Source organism: Pezoporus wallicus, unplaced genomic scaffold (assembly GCF_028554395.1).
Source record: "Pezoporus wallicus isolate ANWC-B61680 ecotype Strahan unplaced genomic scaffold, APGP_CSIRO_Pwel_v1 contig_6401, whole genome shotgun sequence".
NCBI classification, from domain to species: domain Eukaryota; kingdom Metazoa; phylum Chordata; class Aves; order Psittaciformes; family Psittacidae; genus Pezoporus; species Pezoporus wallicus.
Genome location: NW_026638608.1, coordinates 1367531 through 1392122, shown reverse-complemented (window position 1 = coordinate 1392122; position 24592 = coordinate 1367531). Strand labels below are relative to the sequence as shown.

Below are 24592 nucleotides of genomic sequence, written 5' to 3'. Positions count from 1 at the left end.
TCCTCCAGGCAACCTCAACAAAATTCTCTTAGTGCAGAACAGTACAAAGGCATATACAGCATACTCCTGAGACTGAATAAAAAATACTGAGTTTCTGAGCCAGATGACAAATTGTTTGCATTCTAGGAGATTCCTTTGGCCCCTTTAGCCTCTCCCCAAGCATGTGCAGAGAGTAAAGGATTAAAGAAGCTGTTTTTTTCCTTTTTAGAAAAGAACCTCTGCATTCTTGAGGTGCCTCTGATTCTCAGGGTAGGAGTGACATTCCAGTGAGGGGTTTATTGGATAGGAAGGGTGCTTTACCAGGGTCACTCAATTGTTAGCAGCTGTGGAGCCCAGCACCAGCCCCATCTCCTATGGAGCAGGAGGAGATGGGCCTGGAAGATGAGGTTTTCCATGCATGCCAGAAGCTCAAGATCAGGATATTGGAATCTGCTTTTCACTGCCAGCATGTTTTAGCCAGAAGGGGTCAAGTTGGTATCTTGGTGAGTAGTTCATGGTATGCAATTTGAGCAACTGGTTTAAGAAGACCAAACCACCTGCTGCTCGTTGGAGGGAGTAAAGATAAGGCTGCTGAAAGTGGAAGCCTCGCAAACTGCATTGGAAGTGTAGTGCAGGAATGGAGATGGAACTAACTGAAGAAGACCTCAATATATTCTTTCCCACTGCTGGCTGTTGAGCAAGCTTTGAATTGCCATACAGCTACTTAAACCTTTGTTGAAGGCCCTTTCTTGCTGATGATCGTCGCAGGTGCAGGAGTTAAGCCTTTCTGGCACTCTGTTATGTTTCCCTGATTTTTCTGCATTTGTGACAGAATCACTGATTTTGTTGGATTAGTATTGGAAGCAAAGGACCAAGTTGCCCTAGTGCAGGAAGATTTGAGCTAGGTTAGCGGTTTCAGTTTCTGGTGCTTTAGTAGAGTATCAGTGGGAATTGTGAACTATTTGCTGGATGAAATGAAGCTAATAATTCTTGGCAGGCAATGGGTAGCAGCTAGATGAGATAGCAAGATCATCAGGCATTACAAGACATCTATACTGGATGTACATCAAATCTTTTGGAGCAGATTGTTTACTTGTAGTCATGTCATGCAATCTCATGATAAATCCTGGAATCCTTGTAATTATCCTGAAGTCCCTGGGGCCATTCATTTCCTTTAATATCATGCAAAACAAAGCACTATAAATTGAAGTTACAGACAGTGCATGCATAGAGTTTTAGAATTTCATGTGGTCTGGAGCAAAGTGCAATCCATTTGCAAGATCAGTGACTGTTATTCCACCTTTTTCCTGTTGAAACTAAAGAAAAGAAAGATGCTAGGCATGTGGGTGTGAAAAACACTTCTCATTTTTGGGGAGTATTTTGTACACATTCTTAAACTAGAAAGGAAACACTTTAGAACTGTTTTTAGAAATGAAGAAATATTTAACTAATATTATCACTGGTAGTTTTCAAGAACTGAAAAACTTTCAATCAAAGGGTGGTTATTTCTACAAAGCTGGTTTCCTTTTCAGTGTGCTCTTTTTAATGGAAAAAGAGAAAATTTAAACCAGCATGAACACCGTGCGTGAGCATTATTGCTTTGATTGGAAGCTCAGTTTATAATGAAAAAGGTGATGGCATGTTTAGAGGAGGAAAACAAAAACTCAGAATGGTTGTTCAGGAGTAGCAAGAAATGGAAGAGCCACATAGGAATGGAGAAGCTTTACAGATCTGCTGTGTTAGCTGGCAGCATCCAAACCTGAATGTCATAAGCCCTGCAAATGATCAGTAATTCTGACAGCAGCTTCTTCACTGAATTGTGCCCCATTGGCTCCACAGTGCTGGGGCGGAGGTCATCCCTGTTATAAGTGAGCCTGGTTTCCTTCAGCCATAGCTGTGTTATTTTGTATGAGGGTTGAGACTGGTTCCTAATCTTCCAGTAAAATGTGTCCCAGGAAACAGGTCATTGTTTCTCAGCCTCCCTTGTGAAGGGAGCGTTCTTCTCAGAGTGGCTTTTTCTCTTCCAATGTCTCTTGCACAAAACTCCGTAGGGAATGGGAAACGCAGTCATTGTAAGGGAGCAGGAGAGGAAAAGAGCACTGTCTGTGGAGAGTTAACTGCTCTGCCTGTTGCATTTCTTGGGCAGAAGTGTAAGGGAAGTTCCAGAAATAATAAGGTAAGTGCAAGTTCTGGTAACAAACTTCTCTGTAATGGAGCCTTTCAAGGCACTCCACCTGTTGGCTCGCTGCTGACCATGCACTTGCAAGCATGGTCAAGCTGCTGAGGTGTTTACAAGCACAGCCTGTGGAGCTCTGCAACACAAAACTATCTCTGCAGTCCAGACAAGCTTGGAAGCTACCCAGGGATTTCCCGAGCTGGATCTTATGTTCTCTGGCATGAATATGGGTGCGATTCCTAAGTCAGCAAGTGGAATTAGTACTAAGACTCAGTGATAATAGTGGCTTATTACTGCACTCTGACGCCTGCTCCATCTTCCTCTGGACCAATTGCCCTTCTGCTGGAAAAACTGCCATATTCTGTCACATAGTGCTGCTGTCACTGCCTTCCAGTTTGTACTCTGGATCTCCCTTCTATATTTTCAGCACTTCATTGCCTTTATAAAGGTGTCCACTAGTGCAGATATGGGTTAATATCTTGATTTGATTTAATGTCTCCATCATCAAAAGCCAACAAGTAGCTTACTGGGGTCACATTTGTGCTGTTGGGCTGAATCATTCCTGTCTGATTCATATTTTATGGCAAATAGCAAGCAGTTCCAATTACATCAAGGAGCTAAGATATTAATAAATACTAATCTGGCAGTTCAGAAAGGAAAAATTGAAGGCAGTAATAAGGATGTCTCATTCTCACAGGCTTCCACATCCTTCACAAATGAACTCGTTCAGTATAGATTGAACCAGGTGCATGGGATCACCTGTGCAAAGCTTACGGGTCAGAGATGTCTTTCTGGGCTTGCTTAGCATTCTGTGTAATTCTGTGGCATGATGGGACATGACCTGATCACTGGATTACTGAGGCTGGCCGTCCCAAACTCTCTTCTTCCACAGCATTCATTTGATTTTGTTTTGCTTCCTGCAGGCCAGCCAGCTGGGAGTGTACCGGGCCTTTGTGGATAACTATGAAGTTGCTATGGAGACAGCAGAGAAATGCTGCCAAGCCAATGCTCAGTTTGCTGAAATCTCTGAGGTAATGTCACGGTGTTCAGACACACGAGCTGTCTGGATCTGACTAATACCCTGCGATGTCACTCCTGTCTGTCCTCCAAGAATCTTTGCAGCCCTGACTTCTGGAGGAGGAGTTGTGAGCTCCTCTTAGACTCAGTGCTTCAACTCATGTTCTTACAGCCATTTATACGTTGGGCCTACAGAGGTTGTCACACAAACAGCTTTTATGTACTGTCCCCACCCAGGGGATTTAGTAAAAACCAGCATTGCTTTGAACTTGTCAGCTCTGTGCCACTGTCATGCACTTCTTAGAAGGGCAGCTGTATTTGAGTTGCTAAGGTGTTTCTCTTGCTAATAATGATGCTGACTGGTGTAAAAAGCCATCCTTACTGCCTTGTATTATGGCTGTCAGTGGAATTGTAGGCTTCACTGGCACGGAGAGGGGAAGGAAACTGTGTATAAAAAGGCAGGCATGTCATTTGTAATCTATAGTATTATTCATTGGGCTGCTTCAATTTCCTCCCTTTAAGAGGAGTACCTCATGTCAAAGCATTTTGAATGCTTTTTCAGGCTCCCCAGGCCACCAGCTTTGCCTGCAAGGCATGGTCTCATTGATCCTTGTATTGAGGTGATTGTATCATGAAGAACTCAGGTGCCAAGAAAAACTTGAACTTATATGTGTGTCCTTACAAACAAGCAGATAAATAATCCGAGCTCAATAATACCGGGGTGTTTATTGCTCTGAAAAAACTCCTGAGTACATTCAATGTTGCATGTCCCTTTGGATTTTTATAATAAAGAGGTAAAATGCGTTCCCTCTATGAAATGAGGCTTGGTTTATGGGACCTGCTGTACTACTCATCAGACTGCAAAAGTCTTCTATTCTTTCCTTTCCTGAGGATTTCCATCAGGTTCTGGTCCTTTGCCTGACTGACTCATTAGTAAAGTAGCTTCCCCTGTGCTTACTTTTCTATCGGTACTAAAATGCATTTAAAGGACATAACCATTTAGTAATATGTATAAATAGTATTATGGTAGTTCCTAGAAGACAAAATAGAGATTAAGGCCCTAGGGTCCTGGGCTCCTTGCAAATGCCTTGGTTTTGCTGTTTTCTGGAGGATAACTCTGAAATTGTGCTAGTATCTACTGTATTTGGAATGATGGTGTTAATACTTCTGCATTTGTGTCTTGGTGAGGGTTTCAGAGCTCAGCACATTAGTGGATGTAGCTTCATAGTCCGTGTGCAAAGTGAAGAGTCACAGGCATTGTTCTTTTCTGCCATGAAATTGCTGACTTGTCCAAGGTCACCCAGCTCTGAGTACAGGTATAAGAAAGTATAACCTGGGAGTACTGAATCCTAATCCAGTACTTTATATGGTGGTGTACACATGCTGTGACAATGGCTGCATCCTTATGGATATGTCTTTCTCCTGCAGGTGATATAAAAGCTCCACCATCCTTGTCACTAGTGGTAGTTCCCTGCTTAGCTGCATCTCTGTTGGCATGCACTCCTAAGATAATTGTTTAATATTTGAGATATGTGGGTGCCTGTGACATGGCAGTGGTGGCTTTACCAAGAAGAAAAGCACATTTTTCCTTTGCTGACTTGCATTGTCCTCTATTCACTCTTAGGCCCTTCCTTAGAGGAGCAGATAATGTGTTACATTCCTGTGTGATATTTCAAGGCGATTGACCATCTACTATGTGGGTTTTCTTTTTCTTTTAGAATCTAAAGGCTAGAAGCACAAAGGAATCTAAGGATCAGACGACGAAAAATTCCTTGGAAAGTGAGTGATCCATGCAGAGGAAATTGGTTTGTCAGGACTGTTGGAGGCTGTTGCCAAACCTCCGCTCTCCCTTTTTCTTTTTAAATGCTGGAAAGTTATGGAGTCTCTGCCTGGGACATCAGTTCCCTTTTGCTAAGTAGCAGAGCTTGTGCACAGTAAGCTGCATGCATGCATGGGAAAGCCCCTGTCCGGTTTAAAACCTCATCAGTCCCTTTGGGCAAAACCAGGCCAAGCGAAGGACTGCTGTGATTTTAAGAGAACACCTGCTACCCAGTGATAGCACAAACACAATCCTACCACTTATTGTTATATGGGCTTTGCCCTGTGGTAGCATCCAGAGAGCTTGGTCAAGATCATGTTTCGTGGTGCTTGGCTCTGTGCACATAAGTATAAGATGACCCATGTTATAACAAGCTTCCATACTCACTAATATAAAAGCCAGTCCCCTTCCTGTTTTGGCCCACTGTCAGGATTTGGAAGCACTCAACATGTCACGCAGAACTCCAGAAGGAGGAATGCACTTCCAGTCTTTCAGGGACCTCTTTGGCAACTTTGAGTGCAAGAACCAGTTCTGATCTGTGCAACCAGGCAGATTGCCAGGGAGTTATCCAAAGTGTCCCATGCTGTGTGCAGCTGTTCTGTACTACCTTTTGTGTTCCTCAGCCACTGCCTAGCAGGGCATGCTCACAAGTGGCCATGTGTTTGCTGTGAAGCATGTTTATTTTGTCTGTGTGTTCATGTGCGTGTTATTGGCTGTGCAGCACATTAACCTTAGAGAAGGGAATTTTCCAGTAGCTCACTGGTTAATAAACCTGTGCCTTTACAATCAGTGGCAATGGACAAGTTCCTCTGTAGGGTTTGTATTTAAGTACCTCTTTCTTATGTTTCTGCTTTTTTGTTCACAGCTCTATTATACAAGCCAGTCGATAGAGTGACTCGCAGCACACTTGTTCTGCATGTAAGTATCTGAAAGATGGTTTTCAAACTTTAGACCACTTTCTTATTTTCTTTGCCCTTTAAATTTGCCGTGGAGATAAAGGATTGCAAAAATAAACCTGTCATGATGCATAAGAGCCTTTTACATTTTCATTAAGGGGAGGGAGTTCATTGGTATGACCCTGCTACTTCTGCAGTGGTGTTACCAAAAAGTGCAGAGTGTTATTCTCTTCCTTTAGAAGTGAAGCCTTGCTTTAATCCGTAAGAAGAAGCTGGAGCATCTTGTCCAACACTTCTAGTTAGGGGCCTTCAGAACCTTCTGCTTTCCAGTGCTGCTCATAGCTCTGTTCTTTATTTGTGTTCCCGGTGTCAGGATTTGCTCAAGCACACTCCAGTGAGCCACCCTGATCATCCACTCCTGCAGGATGCTCTGCGGATTTCACAGAACTTCCTCTCCAGCATCAATGAGGAGATCACTCCTCGCCGGCAGTCAATGACTGTAAAGAAGGGGGAGGTGAGTCTTACTGCCTTCATTATTTTCTCAGTTTTGAAGAGTTGGTCCTTTTCTGTAGAGCAGACTAGGAAGTTACCCTATTAATTTGTTTGTTGCCAAGTTACAGTTTATGCAGTGTCCCTGTTCCCTGAAGAATGTGGTACAGCTCCCCTTTGTTTTCTGTTCAGAAAACAGTTTGGAGACCCAGAGGAGAAGTGTGATGAGAGTTTTGTCCTTAGCATTGTTATAATCATTTGTCTTACATAATTTCTGTGATGGGTATTGCTGTGCATTAAACGGACTTGTATTTTACCTGCAAACTGAAACCAAACGGGAAGCCTGGAAGGAGGAAAGGGTGAGGAAACACCACCTAGAAGCTGCAGTACTGGGAATTCAGTGCCCTTTGTCCTGCAAGTCTTGTTTGTTGTCTCATTTTGTCAACTGAGGAAGTCTGCAGCTGAGAAAAGGAGAGGCTGAGCGGTTGGAAGCTGAGGTAGAAGCTCAGACATTAGTCACCAGGGCCTCAGTGATAGTAGATGGACTCATTTAAGTGCATGTTGATTGGGTCATAGAAGATACAGCAGACTAAAATGCCCCCTTGCAGATGTTCTCCAGTTGTCTGTCAGCATCTCAGTGAAGGATGCAGGCTTGGACATATGTCATGCAGAATCCTAATGAGTTGCCAGAGCCCAGGCAGAGGGGCAGGCTCAGGAGAATGATCCTGAGGATGTCTTTTTGGAGTGATGTGTTTGTCAGATCTTAACCAGAAGGGGAGGCTTGTCAGGATTGGGCTCAGCAGGCCTGTTCACACTCTCACTGGTCCTGCTGTGACTCCATGTATGATTTGGGGAGGGAAAGAAGGGGCAGTATCCAAGGAGAGGGCTGTGGGTGTGCTGGAGGAGACTGGAAAACCTTGTGCTCTCCCTTACTGCACACATCTTGCATTGAGCCCAGGGAAGAAAAGGACTTGCTTTTGATGCTTCCCATAGTTTGCCTTTCACTCTGGGAATCTGATGGTGAATACTTTCTGCAGTCATTTAGCATTAGTATCCCACTTTTTTCGAAGCAGTAATACTGGATACATTCACTCTCTGCATGGCAACCCAGAGACACGAGTCTGCTCCCAGCTACTCTGTGTGCATTAGTGAAGGCTGCTCCTTCCTACAAGCTACTCAGCTTGGGGTCATAGCTGGGTTTTGTTTATGGCTGTAAATCTTTCCTTTTCTGCTTATCCTTTCCTCCTACTCATCTTGCTGGTGCTTCCCCGAGGGTGACAGGACAGCGTGCAGTTTGCATCTCCTAATTGACTGCTCTCAATGCATAATGCATTTTTATTTTAATGAATCACCAGCTTGCTTTGATGGCTTTTTTCATTATTTGTCTTCCTCCCATTGAAATTTCCTTGGTGGAAAGGAAGGAGGGAAAACAGCTTTTTCCCCTCATGTATTGCTTAGGTGCTGATCTCAGTTATCTTTTTTCCCCAGTCCTCGCCTTTTGTGTAGAATATTCTTCTCCTTTGAGTGCATCGTGGGGAGGAGTCGAATCTCCTTTGCCAGCCTCTTGCTCCAGCTCTTTTTTTCAGGATTGCTTTGAACTGGGGAAAGCAGCCAGTTGTTAATTTCCCTAGTGACAGGCTGCTGAGGAGAGGAGTGCAGGTCAGGAGAGAGTACAGGCTCATCAGCACAGAATTCCTCCCTTTTGCAGGAGTAATTCCCTGCTCTGGGAGCGTCAACTGAGTCTGACCTGCCTGCTGTCTTCCTGCATGATGTCAGGTGTCCTTCCTGCACAACACCCCCTTGGCTCTGCTTGGCTCAGGAGGCTTTTATCTAATTCTAGACGTAGGCATATAAAGTTTTCTGGTTTAATTTGTTGGGCTAAATGAGTATTTCAGGGTGTGCCAGGAGATGGGAACAAAAGGAATAAAACCAGAGGGACAGAAAGGGCCATAACAGGGAAGGCAATATTGGTGGGTTAAGCCTACAAACACATAGTTTGGTCCTTGCTGCCTGCCAGGCTGACTGTAGCTTGTCTTCTCTGCTTCGTGGTTTGCTGAGGGAAGCCAGGAGAGCACCAGACCCAGCCTGGCAATACAGGGGAGCCAGGAGGACTTTTGGGTCTGTTTCCCATTCAGCCTGATCTGCTGCATTCTCTTGCTCCCTCCTTTTCTTCCCATCTTCCTACTTTAGAGGTTTTGCTTTCTTTTTGATGGATTATCCGCAGGTACTACTTTGCCAGCCCTCTAAATAAGCAAACGAATGGGTGGAGGGAAAAGAGGTCTGAGTAGCAATGTGCATTCTGACTCTGAATGCCAGTGGTGGAGAATCTTCCACCCCTTAGGACCATGGAGCAGGCATTTTATTTTCTCACTGCTGATTTTTTTTCACCACTGTCCTCCTGACTTAAATGGGGAATCTGTTTAAAGTTCTCCCAGGGATGGACCCTTGGGGCAGCAGGAAAACTAATGCTTTGATGTGCAGGATGTGCCACTATTATGTACCAGAAGGAAAGGAGCAGTAATAACCTTTCTGCATTAACAGAGCAGCTCTATGGTCTGCATGGGGTTTTTTCAACTAAGCCTGGATGCAGGTGACTGTCAAGCATGTGTTGTCTTTCCCTGCCAGAAGTAAAGGCTTGTGTTCCCAGCTAATTCAGCCCATTCTTGTAAAGCAGGAATTAATGAAACTGCAAAAAAATTGCAGAGTTCATGTGGGTGATAATGCTCCACAGTGCCATGGAGGACTGGAGCTGCCTAAGAAGAAGCCTTTTTGAGTTTTGGGTTGCTCTGCTGGCTGAGTGGCTTAGCGTCCCATCAGTTTAGTCACAAAAGGGCTGACAGGCAAGCCCCCTAGATCACAAGCTGGATCAGCTTATGCAACTGTGTACCTTTTCCCTTGCCCTGTAGAGAAGAGGCTGCTTTGCAAGCTGCTTTACTGTATTTCTCAGTGTGGTTTTAAGCTGCAGTCAGGAGACCGGGTATCACTGCTTTAGGCTCCTGTTTAACTTAATAGAGACCAAGTGTGCCTAGGGAAGTGAAAGGACAAAGGACATTTGCAAAGGAGCAAAACTGCAAACTAAAGCCTTTGAAAAGCTGGGAGCTAAGCTTAGACACAGGCAGCCAGGCACAGCTTGAGGCCTGGTGCCTACTGCTTCTGGAGGCCTTGGGCAGGCGTTGGCAATAAAACACTCAAAAATAATCTTGAATACTTCATACCCCGTCTTACAACTGGAGTCAGAGAGCTCCCAGTGAAAGGAGCTTTGGCAATTAAAAAAGAAAGGCTATAAAAATGCTCAAAGAGCAGCCAGTGCTGTCCTTAGGCAGAGCATCCCTTTATCCTGCAACGCTGGTCCTGCAACACACGCGCACGCACACGAGGAATCGTTTTCTTCCTACGCTCTGCAGAAAGCCAAACCACCTCTTCCTCACTGACATATGCCAATACCCATCTCCCGCTTTTACCCTCCTCCTTCTGCATCACACATGTTCCACTCCTTCCCAGGCTCTCGCCCACGCACGCTGCAGGCCTCTGCTGTCACCACATCGGATGAGCTCTTTCCTCAGCATACAAGGGAGGAGATGGCCTTTTGTACAGTTGTAGTGCTGGATGAGTGGTTTTTTAAGTTCCGCTCTTTGTAATGTGTCTCAGACAAGCTGGTCACACTTCCTGGAGTTAAACATGTGACAGCAGCAGGAGTTAGCATATGCAAGCAGCACAAAAACATGTAGGATGAATAGATGATGAGCATACAGGTAAGTCGTGAGGTTGGTAGCAGTGGAGGGGGAGATGCTCACTGACAGATGTAAAAAGAGGAGGAAAGCCAAAAGGAGGAGGTAGTCCAAAAAGGCTATCCACACACTGAAAGATGTACAGGGAGAGCTGCTTTGTCCAGAGCACTGTTTGAGAGATTAAAGATGATCCTAATTAATTCCATTAAACAAATAGGATACAAATACAATAGGGTACAAAATAGGAAGCTTTCGCCAAGCCTCCTGGAACATCTCTGTAGCCTAGCTGAGCTCTGGTGCTGGACCTCTGACAGTCTCGGGGCTGTCTGTGGAGGAGAGGGGGTCACTCTGCCACAGTACTAGCACTCTGATGCTAAGCTAATGGGATGTTTATTTGGTGTTTCTGTAGTTTCTATGTCATTTCAGAGTAACTTTAAAACCAAGGCAGAGAGATGGTTTTCCACAGATAGGTTGTTGTATGTCCCGTGTGGCAGGATCAGCCAGTTGGAAGACCTCATGTTTCAGGAGACCTGGTTTAACAGGAGGCCACCAAAAGAATAGCTATTGCTGGCCCTGGGTGTGAGTAGCTGACCAAAGTGGGCTTTGGTTCCCAAACCATAGAGAACGCCTGTAGAGCTGAGGTGGGATGAGCATCTGCCTGGCATGAGTCCTGTTTGAGGGGGCTGTTGGCTCCCCGGTGGGGTACAATGGCTGAGTCATGTCGGGAGGTCCGGGAAGGTGTGCTTCCTCACTGTGGGGTTTGGCAGGGATCTGGTAAGCCAGTTGGCAGATCCTTTTATTGTTTCCCTCTGATGTGCTGAGCCCTTGCAGCAAGATGAATCATGTGCAGAAGAGGATGTGACCCTTTGCTGGGAGCACTCCTCCACTGCTCCACTGATGCTGAGCAGCCTGGGGCATGCCTGTTGTGCCCAGCCCTAACCAAAGTCCTGTTTTCCAAGAGAAGGTAGTAGTTAGATCTAACATCAAGCATCCGCAAACACATCCACAGATGTGTTCTCCTGTCCCCTCCTCCACAGATACTTGATCGCTTTTGTGGCAGTTTACTCCTGCTGCTTGCTGAGGGCAGACGTTCTCAGCTAGCTCGTGGTCATAGTCATAGCTTATTTCAGTTCCAGTCAAGTTTAGGAAATCCAGCCTTGTCATCTTCCCACTCAGCTCTCTTTCTGGGAGATCAGACTGCCAAAGTTTACTGCCTCATGCTAGCACTGTCTCATGTCAGTCAGGGTATCTTGTACCCAGAAGTGCTACCAAAATAAATTCAGTGCAAATGAGTACCTCACTCCCAGATGGGAACTGTGAAGGGTGTTGAATCACATCCCTGTTTTGGCATTGTATGGCTGAGATTTCTGCTTGGGCTCTGGGGAGATGTGGGACAGAGAGCATGGCTGTTTGAGGGAAGTCTGCTTGGATGGTTACAGCCAAAAGCTGTAATGGTGCAGTGGCCATTTAGGTGTGACTTTGGAAGGCAGAAGGGGGAGTGGCCTGGTTGGAGCAGGCAGAATATGTTGGGAGGTCTATAGACTTGCTGCAGGGAGCACTGATGGGCTCTTTTCTAACTTTGTGGAGGCCTGACATGAAAGTTTCCAGTCACTAGTGTCTCTGCATGGGCCTTGCCTTCACTTGAGGACACGCTTGTCTTCAAAATGCTCTGGTCTGGATGATGGTATTGAAATACTGCCAAAACCAGGGGGCTAATCTAGGTCTGAGCAGTAGTCCTTCACAGTCCTCCAACAGGTGTCATGGGCTTGTGTCCTCCATTGCCTGTGAAGAAGCCCATGCTGTTGGCCTGTCTCTGCCATGAGCAGAGATGTGGTGCTGACTGTGTGCTCTGACTAGCTTGGGGTATTTTTCTGCTGGGAACATTCATCAGGGTGCTGGGGTGACATCTTGGCTGATCTCACACACTGCCAGTGCCTGGCAGAGGGGGACAGAAGGGCAGGTTAGGACACTGCCATGTCCCTGCCAAGTGGGGAAGGGACTGTGCCATATCCTGCTGGGTAGCAGAGATGAGTGAACTGTGAGAACATCTTTACACCTATGAACAATGAGCAGAGGTTGAGCTGGCAACAAGCAGCTATTCTTATTACCCTAGAGGAGCTGAGCTGATTTGCAGCTTAATTAATATGCATCAGAACTAGAAATCTGAGATGAGGGTTTTGACTTCCTCAGAAGATATATTCCTCCACTTCATTATTGTTCCAAAATGAAATTCTTTGCAGCTGTGGAGAGTGTTTTTGTTACTGAAAAGGTACTTTCTCCTCCTTGTTATTTATTTCTCTTCCAAGCTCTCTTTCTGGTTTCCTACCTGGAGTTGGTTTGTCATGCAGGAGGCAGAGGCATGCACAAGTGCGTATCAGCAGCAGGGACGTGAATGCAGACAGCATCCTCTCCAAAACCACTGAGGAGCAGCTAGGAGGATCACACCCACCTAAAAATAAACATTAACATATGTACAGGCCTTTCTGAGCCTGAATCACTGCTGGATACCAGATCTCCACAGATTCCTGCCCAGAGATGGTGCAACAGTCTTCTAGGGAGCAGCCTTGCTTTCTGATATTATGGGAAAGGTGCAGCTTTTTGCTGCTGCTCACAGATTTTCAGGACCTTTGTGTAATGGAAGGCAGCACCAAGGTGAGCTGCTGACACTACTATGTGTGTGTTGTTAACGGCTAGCTGTGGTACTAGTGCAGCTGCAGACAGGAAAACGCAGGCTCTTAGTCCATGTCAGGAAGTTTTGAGTGCTGTAGAACAGAGTGTGGAAACAAGAATTATGTCTGCAAGGGCATTTCTCTGCCTTGTATTCCTTGCCATGATGCCTGCTGGGCTTGGGACTGATGTGGTTTGTTTTCCTTTGGGAGAGCCAAGATGGGAAGGATGGCAGGCGGAAGGAGAGTCAGCGTGGGGGTTTGCACTCCCACACCCACTGCAGTAAATGTGTGCAGGGCTTGTTGAGTCACGCAGCAAACAGAACCCATGGGGCATAACCTGAGAAACAGAGGCATCAGTGCTGCTTTGGATGTCCTTACCTTGCTCATGTTAACTGCTTTCCTGTTGCTGCTGCTGCACAGCTGCCTCTTGGGCATGGATGGGGTTTGTGTATGTGGTTCCCAGTGTGGGGATCTCTGAAATACTGCAGGTCAGGAGTGAGTTGTGCTGACGAATCCAGAGCATGGGCCTGGAGAAGGCTAACAGTGAGAGACAGCAGGGGAGGTGTTGGTTAACATTGGGTGGTGTTGGCGCATCTCTCCCATCCCGAGCCATGGTGCTGTATGGACATATATGGAATGTGTAACATGTTGCTCCTTGGTTTTCAGGGGAGCATCCTCTTAGCTGGAATAGCAAGGAAACAGTACAGGTCAGAAGAAAGTACTTCAGCATACCTTAGCATGTGTGGATGAGCTGGTGGTTCCTGCTTGTACTGGCTGTGAAGCAAGGCAACACTGCAGCTATACATACTGGTGGAAATAAAATTTGCCCAAAGTTGTATATCCCATACTTCTGCTTGAAAATCAGTGGGAGATACCTATTCCAGATGTGTACTCAGAGTCCTATTGATCCTGCCATCGGAGCAGAAGGTCTGAGCATAGAGCAGGGCTTGGAACTCCTGGCTCGGTCACTAGCACACAGCCATCTGTCTCAGTGCTAGTGCTCCAATCTTTTTGTCTTTTGAGTACAGAGTTCCCATAAGGGAATTAGGAAAATGATGCTTCTGCCTGCAGCTCCCTGGAACTAGAAACAGGAATAAAGGCATCAGAGTTATGCAGCTTTGTTGCATCTTCTAGGTTTGGAGGATCTTCATGATGTGTAAAAGAGATTTATATAGGCACAGGGTGGGGACACATCCAGATGGTCCTTTTTAAACACAGGCTGATAAGGGACTTCCTTGAAGTTCACTAGACACACATTTTGTTTTGGAATTATCCCTTAACAGCACTTGCAATAAAGAAGCAGCAATGGCATTTAGCTGTTAATGTTGACAGACTACTGTTGTGAATGGGGGGTGGAGGTGTTTGCTCCTTTTTCTCCTGGTGGGGTGGCTTGAGCTGAGAACAGTGATGTTTGCTGCTCTCTGCTGGTTTGTGAGGGTATGATATTCTGTCAGCGGTTCTGGCCCTTGAGTGTGCAGAAGCGGGGCAGTGACTCATAGTAAATCACACTTGGGCTCAGGAACAGGTGATGGAGAGAAGCCTGAAGCCTGACCCCGAAGCAGATAGTAAGGAGATGCATGGCCATCTCGTCCCCTGGGAGGGAGGGCAGCAGCAGGGAGAAGGGCTTACAGCAAGAAACATTTAATGGCCCTTTTTCTTTCTGAATTAGATCAAGTTATTGAATTTGCCACTGGTAGGAGTCACGTCTATGGAATGTGTTGCCCCAGTGCCAGATCTGTGGCTCACGTTGCCCTAACTAAACCATTGTTTGTTTTTTCACCAGCACCGGCAGCTGCTGAAGGACAGTTTCATGGTGGAGCTGGTTGAGGGGGCTCGCAAGCTACGTCATGTCTTCCTTTTTACTGATCTGTTCCTGTGTGCCAAGCTCAAGAAGCAGATCGGAGGGTGAGGTTTTCCTTCTGGACTATGTGCTTTGTGCCTTAGTTTCAGCAGAATCCTGGGATTAGCCGGCAATTTCAGTTGAAATTGAATACCCCAGAAATGGGTAACCATAGTCCATAAGATGTAGCTAGGCATGATCAGCAAGGTAATACTGTCTATTACGAGACCTTGGCCAAGTCCTGATCCCTCAGGAAAGGTTCATTCCTCCTGGCACTGCCCTGAGCCTTCCTAGGAAAATAGAACGTACTATAACTGCTGTCATTCTGGACAGATGCAATTTGTTTTACTACTTCCCCTTTCCTTTAACAGGTGAAATTCCTCACATTCTTTTGTTACTGAGGTTATTAATTTTGGCCTTGCAGGTACAGCCAGTTAACAGTTTGTCAGAAAAATTGGGAGTACAATAAGCAGGCCATGTGCCAACCCCAGAGCGCAGCTCTGCAGTCTTGTTGGCATTCTTCACAAAAGCGGGGGGAGGAACCTTTATCAACATACCTGCCTCAAACAGGGCTTCTCTTCATTTGGTAAATGTTCTACTTGAAGAGACCCCCCCCCCCCTTGTCTTTTTGCCCTCCTCAGACAGAAAGTTGTCCCTACCCTTTCTGAAGCACACACTTATGAGGAATAAACCGTCAAAAGAGTGGGACATCCCAAGACAGTTGAAGTGGAGAGGGAGTGAATCATGTTAAATATGAAAAAAGTGAATGGATTATCCTGGTGAAATTACTGGAGAATGGCAGCTAAAAGCTGTAATTGCTCTTTTCTGGTTGGATTACACAGAGGTTTATACATACTTGTTCATCTGGCCCTCTTAGCTCAGGCAGGAGAGAGCTGGGTTTAGAAGATAGGTAGCAGCTAGGTGAGAGGCATGGCATGGCTTCTGACCATTGCCTCTGCAGGGGTTTGAAAGGGAGAGCATGCAAGACTGAAAGGGTTTGCAAAAGATCACTGTAGTTTCTTACTCTTAAGAGAAAAAGAAACAGACAACAAAACAAGTTGCCTTGTTACGTGCTGTACTGGCTATTGTCTGGTTTTGGCTTTCTTGCTGGAAAGCAGCCCTTTGCCAGACTTTTCCCACATGGGGGTCACAGTGAAGTTGTGCCTAGTTCTGTATCTTATGCACTATAGCAGAGAAGGACTTGTGGGAAGGGGAGAGGGTGTTGCCAAACACTGTAAAAGGTTTGGATCTTCTGTCTTTCAGAAAAAGCCAACAATATGACTGCAAATGGTACATCCCCCTCACTGACCTTAGTTTCCAAATGGTGGATGAATCTGAGGCAGTGCCCAATATCCCACTGGTACCCGATGAGGAGCTGGATGCCATGAAGATCAAGATATCCCAGATCAAGAATGACATCCAGCGTGAAAAGGTAAAAGGGGTTAAAGCTTATTGTACAGACTCAGTGTCTCTGCTGAGATGAGGTGCTGAGAGAAGCAGAATTCCCAGAGCTGCACAGCATTTTTAGCGGTCACACTAAACCAGACTGTTCAGCAGAGGCTTGTGGTGCAGCTTTGTTACCAGTGATATTCAGATATTCTGCAGCCCATCGTTGCTTGTTCTAGTGCGTTGCTTGAATGATGGTCTCCTGTGAGGAGGCAGAAACAAAAAGAACCTGTACTTGTAGTCAGTGGCTCCTCTACTTGAACTACCTGTGGCTGCTGTTGCTTAGCATCCATGTGGGGAGCAGGGCTCTTATGCTGTGGACTGGTAGTGTGTCCTGCTGGTTTCTGGCTGTCAAAGGATGATGCTGCAACTGATTTTGGTCAGAAGCCATGTACTTCTGAATTTTTGGAGGCTCAGTTACGTATCTGAAGCTTTTTCCGACTTCACCAGTATCAAAGCACCAGCAAATATATGGAGAACACCAATTATGCTGACTGGACAGTCTGACACAGATATGGTGTTTCTGGCCCAGGTTCCTCCTTGCTTTCAAGACATGTTTTCTCAGAGATGTTAGACTCAGCCTTCCTGGAACCTGAAAGAGTAGTAAGATTTTGAACACTAAAAGCCTGCTGGTGTGGGGAACAGGATATCAATAATATTGCTTGTACCATGAGAAGACTAACACCTGTGCTTCCAAATAACATGCTTCTGCCTTTATTCTCTGGCTGGCTTTCAGAGAGGGCTTCCTGGAAAAAAGTAAGATGTTAGCAAGAGCACTGTGTGGCAGCCTCTTACTCACGAGGTGCAGGAGTCTTGAGATACACGCTTCAGTGCATCAGTGTCAAACCATACACTTGGCTGGGCTTGGGTCTGGGTTTTATCCAAGAAAAATCTTGGATTTAGCTGACCTCTGAAAATGGATCAGTGGGTGGTGAGTGGGAGAGTTCTGGGCAGCTTCTAGAGAAGTTCCTTATAGTATCCTAGAATAAGGATACTTGTGGAGGACCTGGCAGTGCTATGACTGCCCACTGGCTTGCTGCTGTTACAGCCTCTGGAACAGAAAGTACAGGGTATAGCTGAGACAGTGGCCATGCACCTCTGCATCTTCATCTGGGGCAGCTGGAACTGGGGCACAGAGCCAAGTCTGAATGCAGAGATACTGCAAGTAACACTTTCCTGAGCAGCTGATGGCCCTGTGGATCCTCCTGACAGCATTTCTCCAGCCCATTTGGTTACTCACAGAGGAAAGAGATTGTGCATCTTTAAATATCTGTCAGTATAAATAGGGGCAGATGTTGGAGAATGACGTGTCCCCTGTCTCCCTCTCTCCCCCATCCTCCAGAGGGCTAATAAAGGCAGCAAGGTTATTGAGAGGTTGAAAAAGAAGCTGTCGGAGCAGGAATCCCTCCTATTGCTGATGTCTCCCAACATGGCTTTCCGGGTACACAATCGCAATGGCAAGGTGAGTGGCTCTTCTAGTCTCCCTCAGTGTACAAGTCAGAGGTCATGGGCTGTGTGTGTTTGTATACGCTGTTGTACAAGGGTCTTTATGCCCTGTTGTCTGGCCTGAAAGCAGGTCTGGTCTCAGTGGTCACTCAGACTAATGCATACCCCCTCTTCTTCTGTCTTCCTGGGTAGAGTTACACGTTCCTCATTTCATCCGACTATGAAAGGGCAGAGTGGAGGGAGAACATCCGGGAGCAGCAGAAGAAATGTGAGTGTCCTTCAGCCGGGTATTGGTACAAATACTGTGATCTTAGTAGAGGGCAGCAGGCCAGATGATGAGTGTGGGGCAGGGTTCCCTACAGAAAGACAGATGTGTTCAAATCCACAGCACAACATGGATGTCTTCTGTCTCTGCATATCTGAGCCTGTCTGAGGGACTTTTGCTTGCAGAAACATGTAGGGAACATGTAGGGAAAGCACTTGGTAAGCGTGTGGAGAGATTCTCCCTATTGCCTTAGAGAGTAGAGCTCTGTGCAATTCCAGGTAGAGGGATCAGCTGCGCACTTTTATCTGGCTGTAGTCCAAAGAAGCATTTTTGCCATGGGTGTGTTTTGGCTTTGCAAGCAAATAAAAGCACTACTGGTTCCTGTGAACCACTCTGAGACTTTTTACTCTAAAGAGACACTAAATATGCCCTCAATAGAGCTGGGCTGCAGCAGCAATACAGTCCTAAGCACCACAGTCCTGATGCTGAGCATTGCCCAGGGAGCAGCTTCCCATGTACACCCATATTGAGGAAGCATGCATCCAGCCTCTGCTTTGAATCTTAATTCCTCGCTCTTTGACTCTCCTTGGCAGGCTTTAAAAGCTTCTCACTCACATCGGTGGAACTCCAGATGCTGACAAACTCCTGTGTGAAGCTTCAGACAGTCCACAACATTCCCCTTACTATCAATAAGGAAGGTGAGACCTTTGGTTTATTCTTTCACATGGTTCAGCTGCACTGAAAACCTACCTCTGTCTGCCTTTGTGCATTTCCACTAGCACTGCTCTTACTGTTTCTTTTTGCCAAAGGCTTCAACCTGGTGATGAGTTACAAACTGAGAGCATGTGTACCCAACTTGCGTAGTTTAGTTGAAGTAGATAGCATACAAATAGAGAGCAGCAGGAACAAGGTCAATCTGGCATCTCAAGGTTACTTGCTGCAACAATGAAAATACAAGCTCCAAATTATATGGCTACATCTAAATTAGTAAAACATTCCTGGACATCTTCCAGTTTGTTGACTACTGAGTGGTCTCTACGTGCATCCATCATGCCAGGGACTGGAGTGCCTGTTGGAGTCCTAGCCGTGCAATCCTATGGAAGAGCACTAGTTGGCCAAAATTGTGTCAGGGACCATCCTAAATTACTATTTAATCTGCTAGCATAATTTAGTCTCTATATTTTACTACTTCTCCTTTGAATTTCTTCCATGTTATCTTGCTGACCAGAGAAATATCATTGTAAAAGCCATACATTGCCAAAAGGCATTACAGATGGAAGCAGCACTGAACCTGGATGAGTCTCCTCTTGCTGAAATGGCTGGATTACATGCTCCTGCGAGCCTTTGTAGGGACAGTTTACCTTCTGCTCTTTAACTTGTGCAACATCAATCCCATCACTCTTTCACTCTTGACTCCTCCATGAATGTAACAAAATTCCTTGGCTCTTTTGTACAGATGATGAATCCCCAGGTCTCTATGGATTCCTGAATGTCATTGTCCACTCTGCCACAGGATTCAAGCAAAGTTCAAGTGAGTTGCAGTTCTGTATAACACAGAGGTAGGGGTTAGATAATTCAGGTGCTGGGACAGCTGGGTGTGGGCTGGTTTAGCATTGGGGTGATGGTGAGGAGAGGTGATTTGGGGAACTGCAAGTGAAATGGAGGCTCTTATGTGAATTTAAGGGGATTCAGGTTTTGAATGGTACTATTAACACTCAGAAAGATCAGTGTCGTGGTTTAAGATCAGCCCAGGACAGATCAGGATCAAAGATCAAGCACACAGTATTAATTTTTAGGCCTGGTCTTTTGGTATTTTTTAAGCAGTGTTTGCTGATTACGCAACTTGTAGAAATAAACCTGCTTCTGAGGCACTGATGAAGATAATCTAGGCAAAGCTGGAAAGCTCACCTAGCCATGTGGCTGGGGATCCTGTGCTTATCTAGGGTGCCTGTGCAGTCTCAGGGGGGAAGGAGTGAACTGAATGTACATCTTTTCTGTCAGCCTTCCTCCTGCTGAGGCACTGGCTTCCCAGAGGCCACTGACATCACTTTATAGTATAATTCACAAATAAGGGCAATGTCTACAGCTCATTACTAGCTCTTCAAAAACACCAGATACCACAAAATGAACCAATTTGTGAAGAGAATGAGGTTTTGATGGCTAGCCTCTAACCAGCTCTCTGAGGGATATGATGCTGATGCTGTTCTCAGTGAAATTGGTTCTAATGTATTGATGGGGTCCAGTGTCTAGCTGGGGAAGTTTCATTTCTCTTTGGTATGTACCTTCTGCTCATTGTGGATTGATCTGGGAAATACCGGGTAATAGCATACACCTGATTCTTGATAGAGGTGAAAGGCTTGTCTGTGTGGAGGTCATTTATGCAGCTGCGCTGGTACTTCAGCTTGATAAAGGCAACTCTGCTAGTCCAGATGATGAGGTTTGTGCTGGATGGTGTTATCAAATGTTAATACAAAGAAGATGCAGATGAAAACACACCCTGAAAGTGATGAACACAAGGTAGGAGATTCTAGACATTTTTTACAAGTTTCTGTCTCTCCTCCTCAGATTTGTACTGCACGTTAGAGGTGGATTCTTTTGGGTATTTCGTGAACAAGGCTAAAACTAGAGTTTACAGGGACACCACGGAGCCCAACTGGAATGAGGTGGGTTGGATTTTTCTTAATGTGACTTGCTCCATGTGCCAAACATCAGCATATGATGGTCAGAAAGCCCACAAATGGAAGAACTTGCTGCATGCTCAGTACTTGTGCTGCATTTGTTGCCTGTCAGAAAACACTTTTATGTGTATATGTATTTGGCTGTCAGGGCTTGCAGATTTTATCTTGGATTAGCTAAACAAACATTTCCGTACACATGAGTCTTGTCGAGCATTTCATCATCTAAACAGAGGCATGTCTGGTTATTTTTTGAAAGACACAGGTGAAAAATACATTGAAGAAGGAGGTGGTTTTGTTTTATTTGTTGTGAGGGGGAAGAATTAGCTATAGACATTTTGCCTGTTTACAGCCAACTCAAACCTATTGGGGAGCTAATTTAAATACAGGAAAAGTAGGAGAGTTTTGTTTCTTTGAATGACGCTTTGCTGAAACTCAGTGAAACCTGACTAGGGAGTCAAACATCTTAGTCTCTGATTTGACCACTTGTATATACAAAATACAATCTCACTTTATTTGTAGACCAACTCCATTAGGGGGGTGGTTTTGATCAGTCCTTAAGTGCTCCCTCCTGATGAGTTTTCAGAGACTATATTGATTATTCAGAGACTGGTGTCCTGCTGTGATGCATTCATTGCTCTTTCCTGGTGCCCTGCAGGAGTTTGAGATTGAGCTGGAGGGCTCACAAACTCTGCGGATTCTGTGCTATGAAAAGTGCTACAACAAAACCAAGCTTACTAAAGAGGATGGAGAGAGCACAGATCGCATAATGGGCAAAGGACAGATCCAGGTAAGACTGTGCTTAATTCAATCCTGCTACCTTTACTGCTAAACATAACAGGACTTCTGAATCCTGGAACACCAGGGAGGCTGCTTTTCTGCCTTCTGATTGTCTCAGCACTGGAGATTTTTCTCCAGATAGGGAGGTATTCAGTGTGATTCACAGGCAGAAAGCAGCTTTTTCCCCTCTTGCCTTGTCCCCTCTGCCTACATCAGTACCCTTAAGGAATAGATGCTTTTTCGTGAGAATTTATGTTTTGACCTCTGATTTGCCTGTTAACGTCAAAACTTCCAGCACGGTACATAGGAACTGCGCTCTCACTGAGCCCTGGGCGCTGTTGGGGATGCTCCATTTGTGACAAAAGAGGAGGCAATGAATGTGCTATCCCATTTGTAAGTCAAGCAGAAGAAATACTACCTTCTCTACTTGCTGGAAGGTGATTGGTGTGTTATCAAGGCCTTGAAGGACAGGCTTATTGTCCTGGTAACTGCCATGTCCATAGTACAGTGTCCATGACAGCAGGCTGCATCTGAGATTTCCACTGCTGATAATCAGCATGGGACACTTTGTCTATGTGGTGAATTTGTAATACAGGAGGGGAGGTGATGAGATGGTTGCAGATGAATGCTGCTCTCAGGGAGCCGCTGTATGATGAAGCTTTAAAGCTCTAGGCAGGAGAAATCCGGCCATCAGTGAGGATGACATGATGAATATGTTCCCCATCTCTTGCCAGTTCATTGCACTGTCTGTCCGCAGCTTTAGGAGGGTGTTTAAATGCCTGCTCTGAGAGCACATTCTTTGTGCTGGCCTAGCTGTTGTACAGAACAGGGACTCTGCACAGATAGCTTTTTCTTTCTGGCATGCTGAAAAATGCCATCATTCTCCTCCATTTACGTTTCACTGATCATCACTCCATGGATGACAGCTTTCTCCAGCGTTTGAGCGATGGTCACACAGGCCCAGGCCATTTGTGGGATTTCAGAACTGCTCTGATTGAGGGCAGCCTGCAGGATGAGATCTCGCCTCTCCTCTGGAAGGGTTCATCGTCCAAATGAGTTTCTTTAGGCCTGTTCCTTTCCCTCCCTCCCTCCTCACAGCCCTGAGGCTGCCCTGCTGTTACAGGGAAGGCTTTTGTCATCAAGTGCATGGTAGGTGTTTAAAAGAAAACCTTCATATAAATGAAGAAATGCTGGTACAGCGTGGCTCCTGTATGTCTCAGGCTAACCAGAAATCTGTATGTCCCTTCTGCTAACAAAAGCTTATTTTTCCTTGGAGCTGAGTAACTGCAAAAGAGCAGGTTTTCAGCCTTGAAATGCCCTGGAGATTTGTGTGCTCATAATGGAAATCCTGAAATCACTGAACGGCTAAATTCTTTAAATAGTTTACATAGAAGTATTAAAATCAATAAAAATATTTTAAATTTTAAACTTTTTCTTCTTTTCATAAGAGTGGGTATTTTTATGCACAGCACTTGTACCTTCTCTTAAAACACTTTATAAGTAAAAATACTCTTTGGAGACACTTGAACATTAACTGCATCCTGATTCTTTTAGGGAAACCTAAACAGTAAGGAGGGGGGAAAAAAGAGGGGTTTTATGAATGTGCAAAAGCTGCATTCAGTTGTATCACAAAAGGCAAATGCAAAAGGTCCCTTATTTTCAGTAAATGCCCCTTGCAGTTTATAAAGAAACGTGGTAAAGTGCAGAACATCCTCTTAATTCTCAGTGATTCTTTCCCACCACGCAACTTTTTAACACTATGGAGTAGCAGCAAAGAGAGGTCTTAAAGTCTGTGAGATTTTGGGTTGGTAAGAATTATTGAAGGTTTTTATTTTGCTTTAGTTTTATTTTTAAAACAAATACCACGTCTCTATTAAGAAATCATTATAATAGAAAACCAAAATCAAGCTACCATCTGTGGCTGAAGGTGAGCGGTATTGATGCTGTCAGCATCCCTTCCAGGCCCTGTGTTTATAGTCATTTTCTGTCAGGGTTTTCCCAGGTGCTTTTACATCAAATTTAGTTTACTTGAGCACTGCTGTTGTGTCTCGGGCTTTCTGACTTGGTTTTGCTGCATTGCCATTGTTGAGCCACAACCTGCCTTGTGGAAAGGCCAAGTCTCCTAAGCTGGATGAGGCTTTTTTCATAACTTCCCTTTAGTTAAAATCTCTGGAAATGTCAAGAGTTGTGTCTGCATCCTCCTGCTGACACAAACAGGGAAATTTCTGTGCTGGTTAAATTGCAGTGTATTGTTAAGCCGACTGTTATTGTAAATCTGCAACTTCCCACTACTGGGATTTCTGACTCACCAGATTCTCTGGCCTGCAGTGATGAAGACAATGCATCAGGGGCACCAGGGCTGTTTTGACTGTGGAGTGTTTATTAAGTCTCTCCATCAGATTGTGGTGCTGGAGGAAGGAAGCCTGGAAATTGGTCCATGTGGTCAGAAGCTTCCAGGAATGGGCAACAATTTTAATAGCTTCCATTACTCATATTTTCTTTTCCTATGGAACATTTTATTTACCTCTTTTTATAGCCACATGCGAGAGCTTCATTGCTTGCCAAGCTGCAAGGTTCATCCCTGACAGATAAACCCACAGTGTTTTAATATGGGAGAACGTCCTGGAAACGTGGCAATACAGTCCTCATCAGACCTGGGAGTGACAGGCAGGATGTGCAGTGTTTAACCAGCCAGCATGCATGGCTGAGGGTTTCTGTTACATCTCGGGTGTAAGAAACACAGGGAGAAGGTGCCATTCCTGGGTATGCTCTGAAACTGAAATTACTTGGGGCTTGGGGGAGAAAGGAATGGACATTATCTTATGGGCGGGAACATGAGACTTAGTTCAGTTGTAAGCATCAGCTGCTCTCATTTTGAACTTGTTTTTTTCCCCTCTGTTGTTACCTTGCCATCCACCTTGGCTACTCGGGAGACCGGCCCTTTTGCTCTTTGAATTTTGCCCTTATGTGGCACATCTGCATGTTTTGAGTGTTGCAGCCTTTTGTTTGGTCCTGAGACTCTGCATCTAAGTGGCACATATGTCAGCAAAAATGGCCTCTGCCTTGGGAACAAATGACATGAGTAAACTGATACTTCCTCTGTGATCCAGCTCTTCCAGTTGGTACCTCCTAAAAATGCTGTTTCCTTTTCTTTCCTTTTTCTGCATGATCAGCTCAGGGAAACCATTTCCTTCTCCCTCACGGCAGTGCTGGAAAACCAGAGGATATGACCTTAGATCAGTCATTCTGTGGTAGCAGCACAACACCATTCCTCTGTTGCCATGCAAAACAATCACTCTCTCCCTAATTATTGGGGATGTCTCATAGCCGTGCACATGGCTGTTGTCAGATACCTAGGTGGATTTCC

The 24592-nt window shown here is 45.3% G+C and overlaps 1 protein-coding gene across 1 annotated transcript in view; it reads left to right on the top strand.

Moving 5' to 3' along the window:
* Positions 1-24592, top strand: part of BCR (BCR activator of RhoGEF and GTPase) — a 93043-nt gene that overhangs the window by 58574 nt on the left and 9877 nt on the right. Inside the window, exons 5-16 of the mRNA XM_057411302.1 lie at positions 3079-3186; positions 4891-4951; positions 5857-5909; positions 6261-6401; positions 14557-14678; positions 15877-16045; positions 17402-17521; positions 17698-17773; positions 18364-18468; positions 19227-19301; positions 20336-20433; positions 21104-21235. Of these exons, the coding sequence (XP_057267285.1) occupies positions 3079-3186; positions 4891-4951; positions 5857-5909; positions 6261-6401; positions 14557-14678; positions 15877-16045; positions 17402-17521; positions 17698-17773; positions 18364-18468; positions 19227-19301; positions 20336-20433; positions 21104-21235 (1260 nt within the window). The remainder of the gene's footprint in view (positions 1-3078; positions 3187-4890; positions 4952-5856; positions 5910-6260; positions 6402-14556; positions 14679-15876; positions 16046-17401; positions 17522-17697; positions 17774-18363; positions 18469-19226; positions 19302-20335; positions 20434-21103; positions 21236-24592) is intronic.